Source organism: Passer montanus, unplaced genomic scaffold, assembly GCF_014805655.1.
Source record: "Passer montanus isolate IOZ18808 unplaced genomic scaffold, ASM1480565v1 scaffold10, whole genome shotgun sequence".
In the NCBI taxonomy this organism is placed as follows: Eukaryota; Metazoa; Chordata; class Aves; order Passeriformes; family Passeridae; genus Passer; species Passer montanus.
Genome location: NW_024356505.1, coordinates 25,103,698 through 25,121,331, shown reverse-complemented (window position 1 = coordinate 25,121,331; position 17,634 = coordinate 25,103,698). Strand labels below are relative to the sequence as shown.

The 17,634-nt window shown below is 34.8% G+C and overlaps 1 protein-coding gene across 1 annotated transcript in view; it reads right to left on the bottom strand.

Moving 5' to 3' along the window:
• MALRD1 (MAM and LDL receptor class A domain containing 1) overlaps nucleotides 1-17,634 on the bottom strand; it is a 236,134-nt gene that overhangs the window by 126,353 nt on the left and 92,147 nt on the right. Inside the window, exons 22-25 of the mRNA XM_039703707.1 lie at nucleotides 14,649-14,759; nucleotides 13,561-13,774; nucleotides 9,786-10,033; nucleotides 6,968-7,265 (exon numbers count right to left, since the gene is read on the bottom strand). Coding sequence (XP_039559641.1) covers nucleotides 6,968-7,265; nucleotides 9,786-10,033; nucleotides 13,561-13,774; nucleotides 14,649-14,759 — 871 coding nt within the window. The remainder of the gene's footprint in view (nucleotides 1-6,967; nucleotides 7,266-9,785; nucleotides 10,034-13,560; nucleotides 13,775-14,648; nucleotides 14,760-17,634) is intronic.

Here is a 17,634-nt window from a genome sequence, read left to right as displayed (position 1 = left end):
TTTAGATATGTGAGAAAAAGAAAAGTAATTACAGACAAGTAAGAGCAACTTTTTATCTAATTCTTGGAATACAGAGCACAGTTACAGCTTTCATGTTCTCATTTCACCCAAGGAAAGGCCAGCTCTGAATCTGGGATATGTAACACATGGAGAAATGTGTAATAATGAGAGCTAACAATGACAGTAACACTGGTGGTCCTGAGAAAGCTCAGATTTTACTTAGTTCTCACCGCAGAGAGAAATGAAAGAGCAAGGCTCTTTAAGAGGGTTCTTTATAAATATAGTAACAGAAATTCCTCTTACAATTTTGTAGCAATTTGGTTACAAAAGCTATTCCCAAACCCCAGCTACTCATTGCCTAAAGGAATTACCAGCTCATACTAGGAATGTAGATATAAACACCTGCCTTACCTGCTGCTCAGAGACTGTCATCAAGCTGCCAGCACTGAAGTTCTTTTCTCCTGACCTTACACTTATTTGGATGCCTGCTCTGGGACCTCTTTCTCAGAAACAAGTCTGTGGAGACCCAAGAGCTAATGAAAGTTTTGAAGATGTTAAACAGTTTTGTAAAACAGAAAAACAAAGGCTGACAATGCCCTACCTCCAAGGACCTTAGATGACATTAATCATGTTCTGAGATGACATTAATCACATTCTGTCTGCCAGTTTCTAGAGCTGTAGTCAGTAATGGGCCCAGTTCAGGCTCTCTTCACATCTGACTGATCCAAAGAATCTCTGGGCTTTAATTTCACTACTATGTCTGAGAATAACTAGGGGAAAAAATTTGATCTTTGGCATAAAATTATAATAAAGTAAGGGAAATGCCTTCAAATTATCTGTACTTTACTGTTTGTTCAAATGCTGTAGTTGGTTAGGGACTGAAATGTATCCTAAATCCCCACAGAATAGTGGAAAAATATTTTAACTCCCTTAAAATTACAACCCATTCTAAATTTCCTAATTAGGCCAGTAAAAATAGATGTGAATTTCTTTTTTGGTTTAGCAAATAGGCACATTGCTTTCAAACCATTACACAATCTAGTAAGTTTAGAGCTCGAATAAAAGGAGATAGATTAGAGTCCAAGGTACAAACAAGCAAAAAGAATCAGAAGAAACTGTAGAATTAAAAAAGTGGTGCAAGATATTTCCAGTTAAATTGATAAAGTTCAGTGATAAAGTACAATCTGTGTAAAGTTACACAGATTTAGAATTTAATTGGAGAAAGCTCAACAGAATTACAAAATGCACCACCAAAATCTCAGCTATATATTTTTCTCCTTCACAGTCAATAAAAAGGAAATTTTTTGTAATAACAGGTGAACAATATATGTAGAAATTGAATTCAAGTTACCTGCAGTCATGACTACTTCATATTCAAATGTAGCAGCTTTATACCAAGCTCCTAGACCAATCTACATATTCTACAATATTTCCACCATTTTTCTGAAAAATATGGAAGGAATTGTATAATGCACCAGAGAGGAGAGAGAAAAAATTAAACATGTTGATTTCTTGGTTTTAAAATACCATAATGATAAACCTTTTGTATTATTGTATAATGAAAATGAAAGTTGCCTCTTGCGTGGAACTTCATTCTAGATATATCTGAAAATAAATAAAACTTCACAATCTCCTGTATGTAATTAAGGCACCTACAGATTCAGCCTTCCAAAAGAAATGTTGAGTCCTCTTTATATGCTTGTTTTTGTTTGGGGTTTTTTGTTGGGGGTCCTTGTTTAATTGGTTGATTGGTTTTTGTTAAGATTTTGTTGCTGTTTCAGGGCTAATTTGTTTATTTTTATTTGGTTTTGGGTTTGTTTTTATTTCTTTCTCTTCCCAGAACTGGTTTTAAAATGCTTTAGAAATACTACTTTATTCATTTCACATCCTGTTCTTTCAGTCAATTGTCAATGCTGGCTGTTTTAAATGAAGCTATAAATGCTTTGTTATTTGATTAGTTCTGCATAGAGAGATTTTTTTCCTCTTTTCAGTAGATCACATTATGCACTGAAGCATAAAATTTTATTATTCTTGTAATTATATATAAGTTACAAAAACTGCCAAAGTTATTGCTATTTATGTGTCTGTAAACTTTTATAGATCTAATTGTAACTGCCAAAGAGTAATATAGGTAATATCCTTTGGCCTTTAGAGTATAGTCTAGAGTTTTTAGCTATATTTCAAATGAAAATATTTTTGACAAATCTGATTTCCTGGTTATTCTATTACTTTTGCATATATTTATTTTAATTATGTTGCTGACCAAATTCTATAAATTCTATTTTTTATATTTTTTTTTTGTGAAGGAGAAATTTGTACTAAAAGATTTAAAAATCAGTATGGAAAAAAAACCCAAAAAAACAAAACCCATCAACTAAAACAAAAAAATCCTAAAGAAAGAACAGAGAAACATCAAGACTGTATTCTTTATCATTTACTTTTAAAAGACAAGGGAAGTGCATGAGTTATGAGTTAAGAAAATTTTCTAGTGATATGAAGGTATTCAGGGTGATATAAGCTAGGACTAACTATGAATAATAGGACAAGTTTTTTGTGAAAGTGAACACAGTGGGACTTAATGGGACTGTCCCTATTAAGTCCCATTGTGTTGGGACTGTCCCCAGTGCTAGTTATGAACTAAAAAACATTTTTGACATTAGCTGCCATAGCAAGACATTCACTATCTTACAATCCCGGTAACATCCACCCCCACAGGTGAATCAGTTATTTTATACAACTATAATGGAGATAAACAGTCACAATTTAGCAAATTAATTGTACCTTGAGTGACTGGAAATGAAATGTGATGTTATTGATTTACACAGAATAACACAGTCCATCTTTCACAGGTTTTGGAATCCTATCACTACCACTCCTAAAGAGTGACACAGCAAAGTACAGAAACAGTTCCAGAAACACAAAAGCCAATGTTCAAAAAGGACAAAACAATAAAGGTTTTAGGATTTATCAGGAAAGAGAGAAAAGAGAAAATAACCATTTTGTTACAGTACCATTCCACTGGTCATGCATTTGCTAAATGCTCTGCACAGACCTGATTTTACAATCCCAAAAGAGTATAGTGGATTTTTATTTTTTTAAGTCAGAAAAAGGAAAACATAAGGAATAGTTTCCATGTAAGAAATAAGTTGAAACTCCTTCAGTGTATAATGTTGCTTAAGGATGATTGCATAGAGATCAATATGGAGTAGATGTGTTTGGCTGTTCACCATTTTCGGTAAAAAGAGGGTAAAAACAGAGTCACTTTCTCTGCAAGTGGCAGAACAGTACAACATGCTCCAAAAAATGAGAAGAGGGCTATACTTCTGAATGTGCTTCTAGGGAAACTAGGCTCTATACAGAAGCAAATACATTAAGGTTTGCTACATGTCCAAAACCACATTTGGTTTGTAAGGTCATCCAGAAAGGAAATATTGGGAACATTAAGAGGAAGTATCATATATATTCAGCATCTCACTGACAGCAGTAGAGAGGATATCAAGTGAAATGGACCTTGATGTGATTCTCTGTTAATATTCCTATGTTCTCAATGTTCTCAAAGGCATGTTCCACACTTCGGTGAATTGCTTTTAATTTGCTGAAAATAACTGTCTTCTCTACAAAACTGCAGTCAGCAGATACCAGTTTTATAGTGTCTGGAATAACTTTTCTGTATTGTAGCCTGCTAATCTGATCAGGCAGCCCTTGGCAGCTGTTGTATTCCCAGGAGAATGGAAGGAGACATGAGCAGAAACTCTGATGGAGGGATCTGCAATTTTATAGTCAGTAACAACACTGCAGGAGGGAATGGATAGAAACAAGATAGGAAAACCAAGTTTAGAGATCATGGAAATTATTGTCAAATCCATGATGTCTCTTTTGTAAACAACTGTAAGTATAAAATATTATTAATAGATAGCTATTCCACCATTAACCTCCATGGCTTCCATCAGGCAGCCTAACTCACCATGGTATTTACCACAGGCTGCAGGGGAATCTCCTGCTCCTTTTTCCCTTACCTTGGTGCCAGAAAAGCTCCTTCTCTTGCATATTCTCACTCATCTCTCTGGCTGCAATTGCTTTTGTGCAAAAACTTCTCCCTTTCTTAAATCTGTTATAATGGGGATGCAGCCACCATCACTGGTGGGCTCAGCCCTGTCCTGCTGGGCCCATCCTGGTGCCAGCTGGAATTGGTTCTGCTGGACATGAGGGAAACTTCTGGCACCTTCTCACAGAAGTCACCCCTGTAGCTCATGGCCACCAAAACCTTGCCAGACAAACCAAATACAGAAACAACTGCAACTTTCACAAGGTTCAGTGTGGCCAGGGTCTCTTCCTGGGCTGATGTGGATGCAGGCAGCTTTTTACACAAGGCAAAACCTAACTCAAAAATCTTACCACACTGCACAGACACAGCAACAGGCACAAATAACATTGTTAAAACAGAATTGTCCTTGCATTTTCCTCCACACAGTACCATTGTGACACAGGAGCAAAAACTAATGTTCATACAATGAAAATTCAATAAGGGCCAGCCTAAAATGATGTTTATTGTTTCTCAGACCCAGCAATTTAAGTGTCTCTCAGTGGCTTTGCAGTTCAGCATTGTTGTTGCTAAGCAGCATATTGAGAACAATCTACATTATCCTGTAGTTTACAGGAAATTACAATGCAAGGTTTCAAAATTATTTTTTCTAGCTGTCCAGTGTTCACTTCCTGCCTTTAAACATTACTGCATGTTTGGCTGAAAGAAACAGCCACCTCAGAATATATTTTTTTAATGTGCAGAATTTCAAGGTGTATATATAGAATCAGGGAAAAATTCTTCTGAATGGTGAATCAGTGTCACAGATGGGAACATTTAATGATTCTATTTGATTTCATCTTTACACTGCATTCACTGCCATATGACTCTATGCACAGAAATAACAAGCAAAGACTTTGTCTCACACAGTGATATGGCTCAATAAGGCTCAGAAGAATCTCCTTTGATATGTGTATTACAAATATTATCTTAGAGAAATACAAATTTTAAAAGGAATTGTATTAGAGTAGATCTCATAAATGATGAGTTTATCTCTTAAAGGAGAAATAATTTTACTTTCTTAGCAAATATATTCCCAAGATGGAAACAAGAAGGAAACTGTTGCATGATCTTCTTCATCCTCAGAAACTTTTAAAAAATTGATCAATGGATATAAGTGTTTTATTTTTGGTTAAATTTTCCTTTGTTTCTACAAATAGTCAGATAAGTCTAGGGCTGCAGATTTTTGCAGCTGATCATCATGGCGATTTTAGCTGGTTCTAATTTTAAAAATTGCATTATAGGGCACTTTTCACAACATCCACCATGCATTTTGCCACAGTTCAGAGCATTTCTATAGGCAGAAGCAGACCCACTTACAGGCAGTGAAGCAAAGAGATACCACTGTTAAGTAGCAGATGTAATTTGAACCCCTCAGTGGGTCATGTAAACTCTTATCCTGGACAAGTAAAATTTGTCAGTATAAAAAAAATTGGTTTGTTTTAAGGAGGAATTTGAACCATTGCCTTAAAGTGTTGTGAACTTCTGAAGTTCACAGAGTACATCTTATATGAGCTACACCAAGAAATCAGTCTCTGGAGGCTCTTTCCTGAGATTTTAGTATCTTTTTTATTATAAAACATAAAAGTGTTTTGGAACATCCTTTACCATCAAAATCAAAGCTTTTAAAGCTTCTAACATTGCCATAGGGACTTGCATCTCCCATTAAGAGGATAGAGTCTCAGTACAACAAAAATAAAGAATCAGAAAGCTTGGCTAGTGTTCCTCCTGGGGTAACGTTCATATAAAGCTGAACTTCAAAATACAAATATAATTTGCAATAAATTTCCATGACTGGCTTGGCAAAAGTAGGAAGCCAATAGTACTAGAACTGGCATCTTATCAGAGAGGTGTCTGGAAAATTTTGCCTATATCTTTCCTGCTTATCTTGTGCTCAAAGTTCAGTGCAATTTCTTGGGTTTGATGTAGTCTCATCAGTGTTATTTCCCAGTGCCTGAGCAGTGCTTAATGACATCCTAAAGGGGAAGGCTATTCATTAGCAGCAGTAACAAAGCAAAGTTGCTCACATAAATTAATGATCCATTCTCGTTGTAGTCCTTGACACTGGGAAATATTAACTTTGTTTTATTGATCAGCAAGACAGAGATGTGAGATAAAATGACTTTCTGCAGCCATGCAGGAAATTTGTAGTAGACCCAGGAACAAAATGCATCTCCTAAATTCCACTTTAGGGGGTTACATTTCAGTAGCTCTGTGATAAATGTGGAAGGAGGAAAAAGATTTGTCCTGTTCTGTCAAAAAGAGTCTCTCCTTCATCATTTGTGTCCAAGCAAATACTGCTAACCTACAGCAGCAGTGCTTTCATGAGTAGCTCTTACCTTGGGGTTATTGGGATCCATCCTCATCCAAACTGTATAATTTCTGGTAAATGTTTTCTGAGTTTTATTTCCCTAGTGCAATAAGTGAGGATGGTGTAAATAATTGCACTGATGCTAGCACCATACCATGCAAGCAGAAGATGGATATGAGGCCTAACCAGTACTGTTAGCAATTCTACCAGCCAAAAAGCATTTAAGCCTGCTGGCCTTATTGCAAACTATCCCACCCAGTTCTATATTCTACAACAACTCTATTTTACAACTTTTGATAAATAAATCCTACTGAATTAAGGAGGATATTGGCTAAGTGTACATGGCTGGACAAGAAGTTTTGCAGATTTGCAACAGTTGACTCAATACCCAAACAACTATTTCATAAAATTATTTTATTAGAATTTCATGGGCTGCCTAAAAGTGTTGAAATTTCTGAATGTCTTTTGCAAGATATGTACACTATTTCTCTTTTGAAGGAGAGACAAAGAAATTAAAATAATGCTGCTATTCCTTCTTGACAGACTTTCATAGACTATCCACAGCTGGAACATACCTGTTGGAGGTACCTTTGTGGGTTCTGCTGGTAGAAACTCTTGGGATGGGAAGCACTCCCTGGAAAACGTGAGGTCATCAAGTGCTATGCCATCTTTGGGACCTTCTCCAGCTCTCCCTTCAAAGACAACTTGAAAATCTTCGTTTCCATCTCCAGACAGAGTCAGTGCCTTGCGCTGCCAGAAATTTCCCTGGTTTCCAGTAAGATTAAGGAGAATTTTTTCATGTTTCAATGTAGTTCTCTGGTAGATAATCAAGGATCCAATGTGAGCTCCATACATATGATAATAGAAAATTATCTGTAAGCAAAAACGAGAGCATAAAGTATGCAACAGGTGACTTCAGTTAAATTCTGCTATTGTATTTACTCTAATTCTTAAACTGAGCATTACTAATAGCATTCAGAGTAGTCATTAATTTTACTCATTGAAAAATAATTTAATCAAAAGGCAACAGAACAACTTACTATTTGCAATTCTTTAACTATTCCATAAGCCAAACTTCAAACATTAAAATATTCAGCAGCAAATCTTGCATCCCTTTGAATGACTCTTGCATTTAAATGTGAATGAACTAAAATATTTTTTAAGGGAACAGAGGAATGGAGTAGTGCCATTTACAATATAGGAAGCAACTTCGGTTTACTGAAAAATTTCTGGTTAAAAATGTGTTTATGTAGGGTATAGAATGTGCAATTATAAAATAGTCCTATCTATAATGGGAGCAAAACATGTACATGGACATATGCAAAAATAACCCAAAAGAAATCTAAAATATATAAGAGGTACTTGGATTAACAAACAGTGATTTATTTATTTTTAGTAAAAATGAGGAAATGTTTAAATGCAAAAGACCAAACGCATATATAAAAAGATCACTGTGAAAATTCTTCACATTTAACTGCACACTCAGTTCTTTCCAATTCAGTCTTGGATTTCTATTCCTTTGGAAGGTGCAGCTTTGTTTCTAAAAGTCTTCTATACAGACAAAATATTTTTATTCATCTACGCCTCTTTATAGTTACTGATTTATATTTGCTTTCTATGTGTAAAACTCATCCAATTGATGTAAAAGTTCATTTTCCAATTATTTGACATGGTCTAAGACTCCATACTAAATCTGTTGTAATGTGATGAAGCATTTTCTTTTCAAATAACCCATAGGAAGGAGTAAAATACTTCAGGGGACTCTCTGATCTTATGAGGTTTCAGATCTTAGCATATTTTTTCCCTTCATACAATTTCCTATACCAATAATTTTCCTTCCTTTGGACATTTATCTATGTGTAAGTTTCAGAAATGCTCAAATCCTGCAAAAAGTAAAATATAAATATGACTGACTGCTTCAGGCCACATTATGGATGTCAAGAGTTTGGTCTGCACAAGGTGCACAAACCTGCATGCTTTTGTAAATAATTTTCTATGTGATAAAAGCAACAGTTTCCCATAATTACATTTCAAGCACTTAATTGCATTTAATGTGTGATACGTAGCAGTACAGACGTTAACATATCATTCCCAGTTATTCTGCATTTCTTTACATATGTTTTTTGCTTCATAGAAGTCCAAAAGTGGAAGTATTTTTAGATCATGAAACCAGGTAATTCAGAGAAAGAGATACTGATAAATACAATGCTAGAAGCAGAAGGTCGAGATCTCCATGTTTCTGTAAGCAGATTATTTTTAGTATATGTATTTTAGGCAATATAAAAATTAACATGGTTCCAATTTTGAAGATAATTTTATAATGGCTAAATTAAATTTTGCCACTGAATATCATAATCATTCTTTTCTTTTGAATCATAAATCAAATTCTTTATGTTTAATACTTCCTTTCTTATCTGTAAAGAGTTTGTAGACTTTTCAGAGAGAAGTATTTTAGTAAAATGAACTAGTTAGAAATCTCAAACATAAGCAGAACTCTTTCCAAGTTACAGAAAAACTACTCAGGAATATTCCTCAGGAATAGTATGAGATAAATGAAACTAGAGGCTCATGATTGGACATTTTGCACAGAGATGTCACCTGCATAGCCAATGAACTGTTTAGGACTATTTCAATCTAAGACAACCTTCATTTGATGAGCATAATTCTGTGATCACAAAAAGAAAATTATCCTCTTGAGAGGCCTACTTATTAGATGTAGGCTATTAGATGTAGATTAGACTTATTAGATGTATAAAGGTAAACTTGCAGTTTCAAAATAAGGCATAGCTAAAGTTTCTGGGACATTCTATTTTTGCAAAGACTATAAAAGGTGTATGAAAACCAGGACACTTTTTATTCCATGTTTGCAAAGAAATTTTCAAGCTGAAGTCACTGCAACGTGCTGTGATATTTTGGAAGATCAAGGCTTACACTTCTTCATTTTCTAGAGACGAGCTGGTAACAAAGCCTTCTGTTACACATCCTTCCTTTTGCAGTTAAGTTCCTTGAAAACCAATTGTTACTGCACTTACATATGCTTTCTCCATAAAATCAAAAACCATTAAATAGTTGTTTTTCACTTTGGATGAGTTGCATAAGACATTGTAAATCAGACACTGCATTTACTGGCAGCTTCATCTGAATCTCATGGAGTACTCATTTACTTGCAGAATAACTCTTCTCCTGCAGCAAGATGCATTTTTTTCTTATGGTTAAAATGAAATAAGATCTGATCCTGACTTCTCTACAAAAGGATGGTTGTTTGTTTTTTGTTGTTTTTTTCTCTCCTCAAGAATTATTTCAGTAATCATCTTTAATCATTTTAGGAGTACACTCTTGGTGCAATCTAGAAATCAAATTCTTCATTCCTGCTACTACCACACCCTCACATACCTTGCAGTTTTTATTCTTTCTGCTTAAGACAGGACTAAAAATCCTAGCTTTCTGTCCTGGTAGCTGAAAAAATGAACTCTTTATAAAAATATAATGACCAGATGGCTCTTGCAGTGTATGATCAGTAGCTGGTCCAGTGCCCAGTTTTGCAGTACTGCTAGTTCTGAGGTGCCAGTTGAAATCATCATTTTCATCTTGCTTCCATCCACAAAGGTCAAACTCAAAATTGCAATGCCCAATAGATGCACCTGAAATATATTTGCCACACATGAAAAATGATTTATTTTCAAGTAGTTAAGTACATATAGTGCAACCTAGTACTCCAACATATGTGGGGAAAAAGCTTCACTGTAAAAAATAATAGCCTTGTATCACATTCAAAAGAGCATTTTGAATATTCTGGACTATGATATTAAGATAAAGCTACTTGCATATATGTGAGTCCAGTGCTTTTTTATTACAGTCAACAGGATCCTTGGTATAAATGTAACCAAATTTAGTTAACTATTTTAGCTCCTTAGGGTCTTAACTGGCCCCTCATAGAGCATTCAAGACATGCACAGAAAACCAGCCTCTTTATAAAGGAACATGTTAAGATTAGGTGAGAACAGGAAGAAATGCCTCTATCTAGGGAACAGACACATCAAAAGGAAAGTATTGAGCACCATAAAGACACAGCTTCTATATAAACAGATACAGACAAAACACATAAATGTGGGTGTGATAATCTTGAGCTGAATTGCATCCAAGGTTAGTTTACTTTTGCACAAGTCCTCGATTCACTTGTATTTCCTTAGCCAGTAGAGAAACATAGATGAATTGTGTTGGTGGTGGATTGTGTCCAAAGAAGGGTAAGGGCCTGGGGCCTGGGTCTGAAGAGGAGCAGCTGAGGGGGCTGGGGGTGTTTGGAGAAAAGGAGGGTCAGGGGTGGCCGTATTGCTCCTGACATCTACTGGAAGGGACGTGTGGCAGGGGGGGCTCAGGGTCTTCTCTCCAGCAATGACTGATAGGAGAAGAAGAAAGGACCTCAGGTCGCACCAGCAGAGGCTAAGATTGGATACTAGGAAAAATTTTTCATGGAAAGGATTGTTAAACATTGGAACAGGCTTCCAAGGAAAGTGGTTGAGTCACCATCCCTGGAGGTCTTTAGAAGCCACATAAATGTGGCGCTCAGGGACATGGTTTGGTGGTGAAATTGCTAATGCTAATAGTGGGATTCAATGATCTTAAAGGTCTTTTCCAACATAAATGATTCTATGATTGTCTACAGATCTCCTTAAGTTGTACTTAAGGCCTAGGAAAGAAGAAAGATGTCAAAATTTTGGTTGATTTTTATATGAATCAACACGCATATTCTTTATAATTTTTGAATCTTGAATGTCAAAACAGCCAGCATGGTGAGGAAACTGTCTACATAAATTAAGTCAATTACTCATTCCAGAAGTTAAATTTCTGTATATTTTTCCCTATATACATCTATGAGTTCATTATAACGATTACCAAGTAAGAGTAAAATTGCTGAAATAAGCCGGAGTTTCAGCAGAGACTTCAAGAATTTTTTGATTGTGCCCTAAATGTTCTTAATATTATTGCTGAAAAAGAAAGCACCTTGAAGATAAATCTGGAAACTCTATGTATTATTTTGTAGGACAATATCAGAAATTACAAAATGTCTCTTCCAAAATGTAATCAAAATCTGAGACTTTTCTGAGGTCTGATAAAGTTCAGTGACTTGACAGTAGTTTTATTTAACTGAAAGGTACTCAGAAGCATCAGAAATCAGGCTAAGGATCTAGAATCCATGGAATCTACACATGGACCAAAACAGGAAAGACAGCTACCTCAAAAATTTCAGGCTGAAATCAGATAATTTTTTTTCATTGAATTTTAATCTGTGAATGTAATAAAGTAAAAAAGTTAGAAACTTTCTCTTAAAAGTATGAACTGCTTAGCAAAACTAGCTTCCCTTTTACCTCTGTCAGCAAATATAGTGCCATCTAAAGTAATAATTAAAATCAACCCAGGCCTGGTATGTGAAATTTTATTATTATCTTTTATGAAAATCACAGATTGTAAATTAACTCATCTGAATGCAACAGCCCATAAAATTTGTCCTAATCATATTTTTCAACTGATTTAGTTACTTAAAATTTCAGGACCATTCTTAAAGAAATTCCTTTCATTATTTACAAATACCATCTTGATTCAATAAAATTCATGCTTACAACAGACCCTTTCATCTTAAAGACATGTTTTCAAGAATCAAGACCTTAAGGCATGAGCACTGATATCCCTCCTAATGCTGTATATATTGGGTATTACCTAATCTAAGCTTAGATGTCCTTATAGGATCTCTATTGTCAACAAAGAGAAATATTCATATCTACAGGACAACTTCTTTAATCTAAGTCACACAACTGATTTTAAGTTGCATGAACTTCATCTCCACTGATGAAGAAGAGAGTTTAAGCAGCCTGCTTAGAAGCTGAAGTTACTGCAGACGACTGTGCACTTGCACATTAAATGACTCCTGTGCTTTTAAAGCACCATAATGCTTCACTGTAAAGCTTACAATTAAAATGCAGTCAGGAAATATTTTTTTAATTATTTTGCAATTTTTTTTTCTCAATTAAAAGTAATAATAAAAAACATGTTAGAGGAAAGCATTCACTGTATGGGACTGTTTCACTTCTTCTCTTCCAATGGGAAATTTGAATAAAATCCTTATTATAGTGGTTGCAAAATGAAATCCCATCAGTTTGTTTGAACCATTTTGCCCTTAATGATTCAATTTATATTTGTTTGATGATATTTCATCGGAAACATAGACTATGCAGAAAACTCCCCGCCAAAACCAAAAAAAATCTAAACAAACAAACCCCATTAATATTTTTTTTAAAAATCAAAAAACAAAAATCAAAGTTTGAGAATATTTTTAACAGAGTAATTGTAACTTGAAATACTCTTCATTTTTAGTTGCAGAAGATCTGAGCTGGTGCCTGTATAGGCTAGTTATGTACTATTACTGGTTGGAAATCATTGAGTACTTGAATAGTATGCAAATAATTTGCAAAACATGGTTCCTTTGCCATGTACCTTAGCTTTTGTAGGATATCAGTATACTTTTGCTTCAAAGAATTGTATTCACTGAGAATTTGATAAACTGAATTAATATTCTCAGTAAAAATGAGGCAACTGTTAATATGGTACCAATCAATGGAGACGTGATTGTGTGAGCATTTCCCACATTTGTAGTAGTAAAAGAAGTGTTAATACCATATATTGTGATTCAGAAGGAGCCATTTGATATGAAACATCATTCTTTGAATCAGATATTGCATATGCTGCTTCTTGGTATGTCTTGTAAGACCAAAATTGTACAATATTCAGATTAAGATAATTTGCTGAGACCTGACAACCCTTGAAATATCTAAGGAGGTAGGCTCCTCATCTCCCAAAGGTATTATGCTTGAATTTTTTTTCAGCTTAATACATTCTTTTCATATGGAAAGCAGGATAATTTTATTCTGCTTTTAAAGACAGCTGCTTTCTGAGTTATTTTAAGACATCCATTAGCAGCTCTTTGTATTTTGTATCGTGGATTTTAAATTAAATAATAATAATTAAAAATCCTTAAAAGCCAAGGAATAGAATTAAATTATTACCTTCTTGTTTGCTTTCTTAGCTGATGAGTTGTCAAAAGTATTTGAGTATTAAAAATTTAGAGCAGGCACAGTTATTTATGATAACTATATTAAAAAACTACCATACTTACTGCAAATACTAGGGCTTTCATCTGAGTTGTCTTCACAGTCATTTACAAAATCACACAGATTATTCTTTGGGATGCAGTACTTGTTGGCACACATGAATTCCTCTGACGTGCAAGGTTTGTCTGAGATTAGCAGAGGGGAACAATCTTCAAAGGTAATATCATCCACTGCCACGTCTCCCATGTAACTGACACCATGTTTTGCCCTGAAAATAACCTAATAAAAATTACAGAACTATTACAGTAAGCCACTGATATGATAGAGAAAAGCTTATACACACAACATGAAAAGAACAGAGACTGATGGTCCTCACAAATATTTTAATATGACATGGTCAGTTCTTACTGTCAAAGCATAATTCTACGAAATCTTGTACTAGAGTTGGTACAGATCTGTCTCTGTAGTTATTGAAGGACCATCTTCTAACATAACCAAGCACACCAACAAAAGGGAATTAATTATGCCACTCAAAGAGATACTAGTCCTCACTCATCCTGAACTAATGGAAAGGGTTCTTCCTACTTCTGCAAAGAAAGTTTGAAAAAGACTGCTCTGCCATTCATCATTTAATTCCCATGAATGTAAAAAGAATTTTAAAAATTCATTAAAATTCCAAGACAGAAGTATCAGGAAATGTAACTCTTTTAAAAATGTGTTACTGACTATCCTTGGGGATTTTGGTTTTTTTTCATAAGTCTACAACTAAGCAAGTATCTCTAAGAGGTTTTGGGAATCTACTCTGATTTTAAAGCAAAGATCACATTCAAGATTCTTTTTTCAAAATTCAGATGTTTTTACTTACTGCACACTAAGGAGAAAGAAGTAGAATATTTTAAGCAGAGTTGGATTCAAGGATAGATGGGATTCTCAGTCTTAAAAATTGATACCAGTCTGAGATAAAAGAGGAGTGAGAAATCTCCAAAAATATAAGTGCAGCTCAGATAATTAATCAGACAGCTAAAAAGATTATTTCTTCTGTTGGAGGAGAGGTACATGCATGGTGTGAAAAGGGAAATGAGAAGGTGAAGAATGCTTAATATAGAAGTACTAAGCCAGCTCTCTAGGAAGCACATCACGTTGGAAGACACACCTGAAAATTTGAATGAATTCCTAAGAAGACTTCTGCTCTGTTCCACTGGGGACCTTGGCTGCCACTTTGAGTCCACAGTTTAGAAGTCTTGTTACTGTCTTTATAGAGTACCTAAAAAAGAAAATAACTTTAGGTCACAAAAGAATACATTTCCATTACCAACTCACTTAAGAGTCCTATGATTGTATACAAGAGTACAATATGATATTGTTAATCTAATCTCTATTCCACCATTAAAATTCACAGAATCATAGAATTGGAAGGGGCCATCAAGTCCCTACTCCTTGCAGGACTACCCAAAGCTGAATCATACACCTGGGACTGCTGAGGTGCTCCTTGCACTCTGCCAGGCTTGGTGCTGCCCAGGGGATCCTGCTGCAGTGCCCAGCCCCCCTCTGGGTGAAGAACCTTTGCCTAATGTCCAGCCTGATGCACATGGATATGTCAGTATCAATGACTATATTGAGAAAATAATGTTTTAAGATTTTCTGACCTCCTCATAAACATACCCAGCCCACAGCCTTAACTGGACTAACATATCTCATTAATTTATTCAGAGTGGCTAGCAGTGAATAAAAATTGTTCATTAGTGGGTTGTGATTCAGTTGTACAACATGGAAACAGGGTTAACAAGACTTACTGAAAAATGTATTTGTTCATGCATACAATTAACTGTTCTACCAGGGTGGATTTTCTTGTCCTGATTCTTATGAAAAATGTTGTTTCTTCTACAAATTATTTTTTTTTTAAATAAAGACAAAATTTCACCATTCTGAGCAATGAAAGACTTTTAAACCTTGTAAAGACCAAATTGGGGAATGATGACACACTTCAACATGAGCAGAGGGTCCAAAATATTCTTTGCTCCAATCTCTTGGGCATCCAAATTCAACTGAGCTGGCAATAACAAGATGGGTGTTTGATGAAGTGTGTCAAGCTGGGTCTCCAGTCAGTACTAGCAGAGCTAAACATCCATTCACCAGTTGCCTGAACTACTTCTGCTTTCAAGGATTTACTGCTACGCTGTGTAATCTTCTTAGGGCAGCCCAGGCATTTTTCACCATAATGAAAAAACCTTTTTTTTTGTTTTAAATTTATGCAGTCCCACGAGTGTATATGATATTGCATAACAGGTAAGTTCTGCCAAGCAAATAGCAAATCCTCACACTAAAGAGCTTTCATTTTAGGGGGAAAAAATGAATAAAAATGTATCAAATTGGAAAGAAAAAACCAAGTGAGTTCTGACTTTATAGACAGGAAGATCTGCCATAGAAGACATTAATTTAAAATGAAAATAAATAAATTAGTGAGACAGGGATTACAGACATTATTTGAAAGAATGAATGATGAATAAGAAAGTATTCTTTTTAAATATCAAATGCAAATAATATAGTTATAGGAAGGCATGTGTGTGACTGTAGACACATGTACATGTTTTTACAGACTGTAAATTATCTATTATATATCCAATTTCTGCATCATAAATTCTTATTTTCTATCATATCATAAAAAAGTTAAAACTTTAGTGTAAAACATGGCCATTAATTTGTGTGCTATTAAAACCCAGTGTTTCCCTGTACCTTAATGCACTTTGAACCTCTATGCATTTCAATTATATTGCAAAAAAGCACATCTAATACTTTGGTAAAATTATCCATACCAAGTCAAAGTACAGAAACTAAATAAAAATGGTTCCAAAAAAACAAATGGTTCCTCAAATTGAGGTTGCTAAGGAAAATTACAGCAAATCAATATTAAGAAAGCAATAGAAACACAAGAAGGTAACAATTCATGCAAATGATGGGAAAACCTTCAGCAAGCTTACATGATATTTGATGGCATGGATGCAGACTTACAAGCAAAAGTCAAAAAAGATGTGGTAGTCTTGGGAGAAGATATGGATAAAAGGTCTTTTAAGCACAGAAAATATTCCCATTCCTACTTAATAAATACTTAGAGCCCTCTTAATATAAATAATGAGAAATCATTTAAATAATTTTATATTCTGAGTTATTCTTACACCCATTATTAAATGATTAATCAAGCAATTGAAACCAAGTAATTATTAACAGTGTGGAAAGGTTTCATTATTTTACTTTGGTACATCTTAAAATGAAATAAGTTGGAGGTGACGGAGGATCAGTTAAAGAATAGAGGGAAATTGTAATCAGCATTGAAACAGAAAAGAAAAAAATTCTATACTGTACAGATTTGCCTTTTGGGCTGGTAATACTGGGCATGACTCCATAGAACTGCTGTTGATTTCTACAAAACACTCTTTGAATGTGATTCCAATGAACATGGGTTCTTACACCGTAAAGGAGACTGGACCCTGGAGTATGCAAAGAAGTCCCAAAGCACATTTATTCATCCCAAGCCTTAAAACTGAGCATGAACCATCTTTATCCTCTGATTTCCCACTGATTCTAATTAATTAGTATTTGACCACTTATCAAGCAGCCTAGCAAGATCTTTAACAATAGGGAGCAATATAACAATATTTTAAAAAATTGTTTAGGAAAAAAATCCAAGAAAACATAGAACATGCTTCCACTAAATATCTAGCCAGTCACATGCATGGTGTGTAGTTCACCATATCCCACATCATGTTTCTAATGTCAACACAAGTGTTAATTTTGTTTTCAAAACAGCTGAATTCTGTCACCTTTTCTTATAATTTGTATATTTAAATTCTCATGCACTGCCCACATCCAATACGATACTGAGTGCACAGGTGACTGGATACCTTATATGAGCATTTTTAGAATCCATTCCTGATGCTGTACGTATTCTATAATATTCCTGGGAAGTCCCATTATAAGCACACATCTGTGTGGTAAAAATAATTGTATAGAACAGTGGTGTTGTTTTATTCATTTCTGTCTGCAGTGACTTATCTGATCTACAAGCTGCTAATGAGTTAAATTGCCTTTACAGAAGTGCTTTTATTTAAACCAGAATGAGAAAAAGGATATGGGAAAGCAAA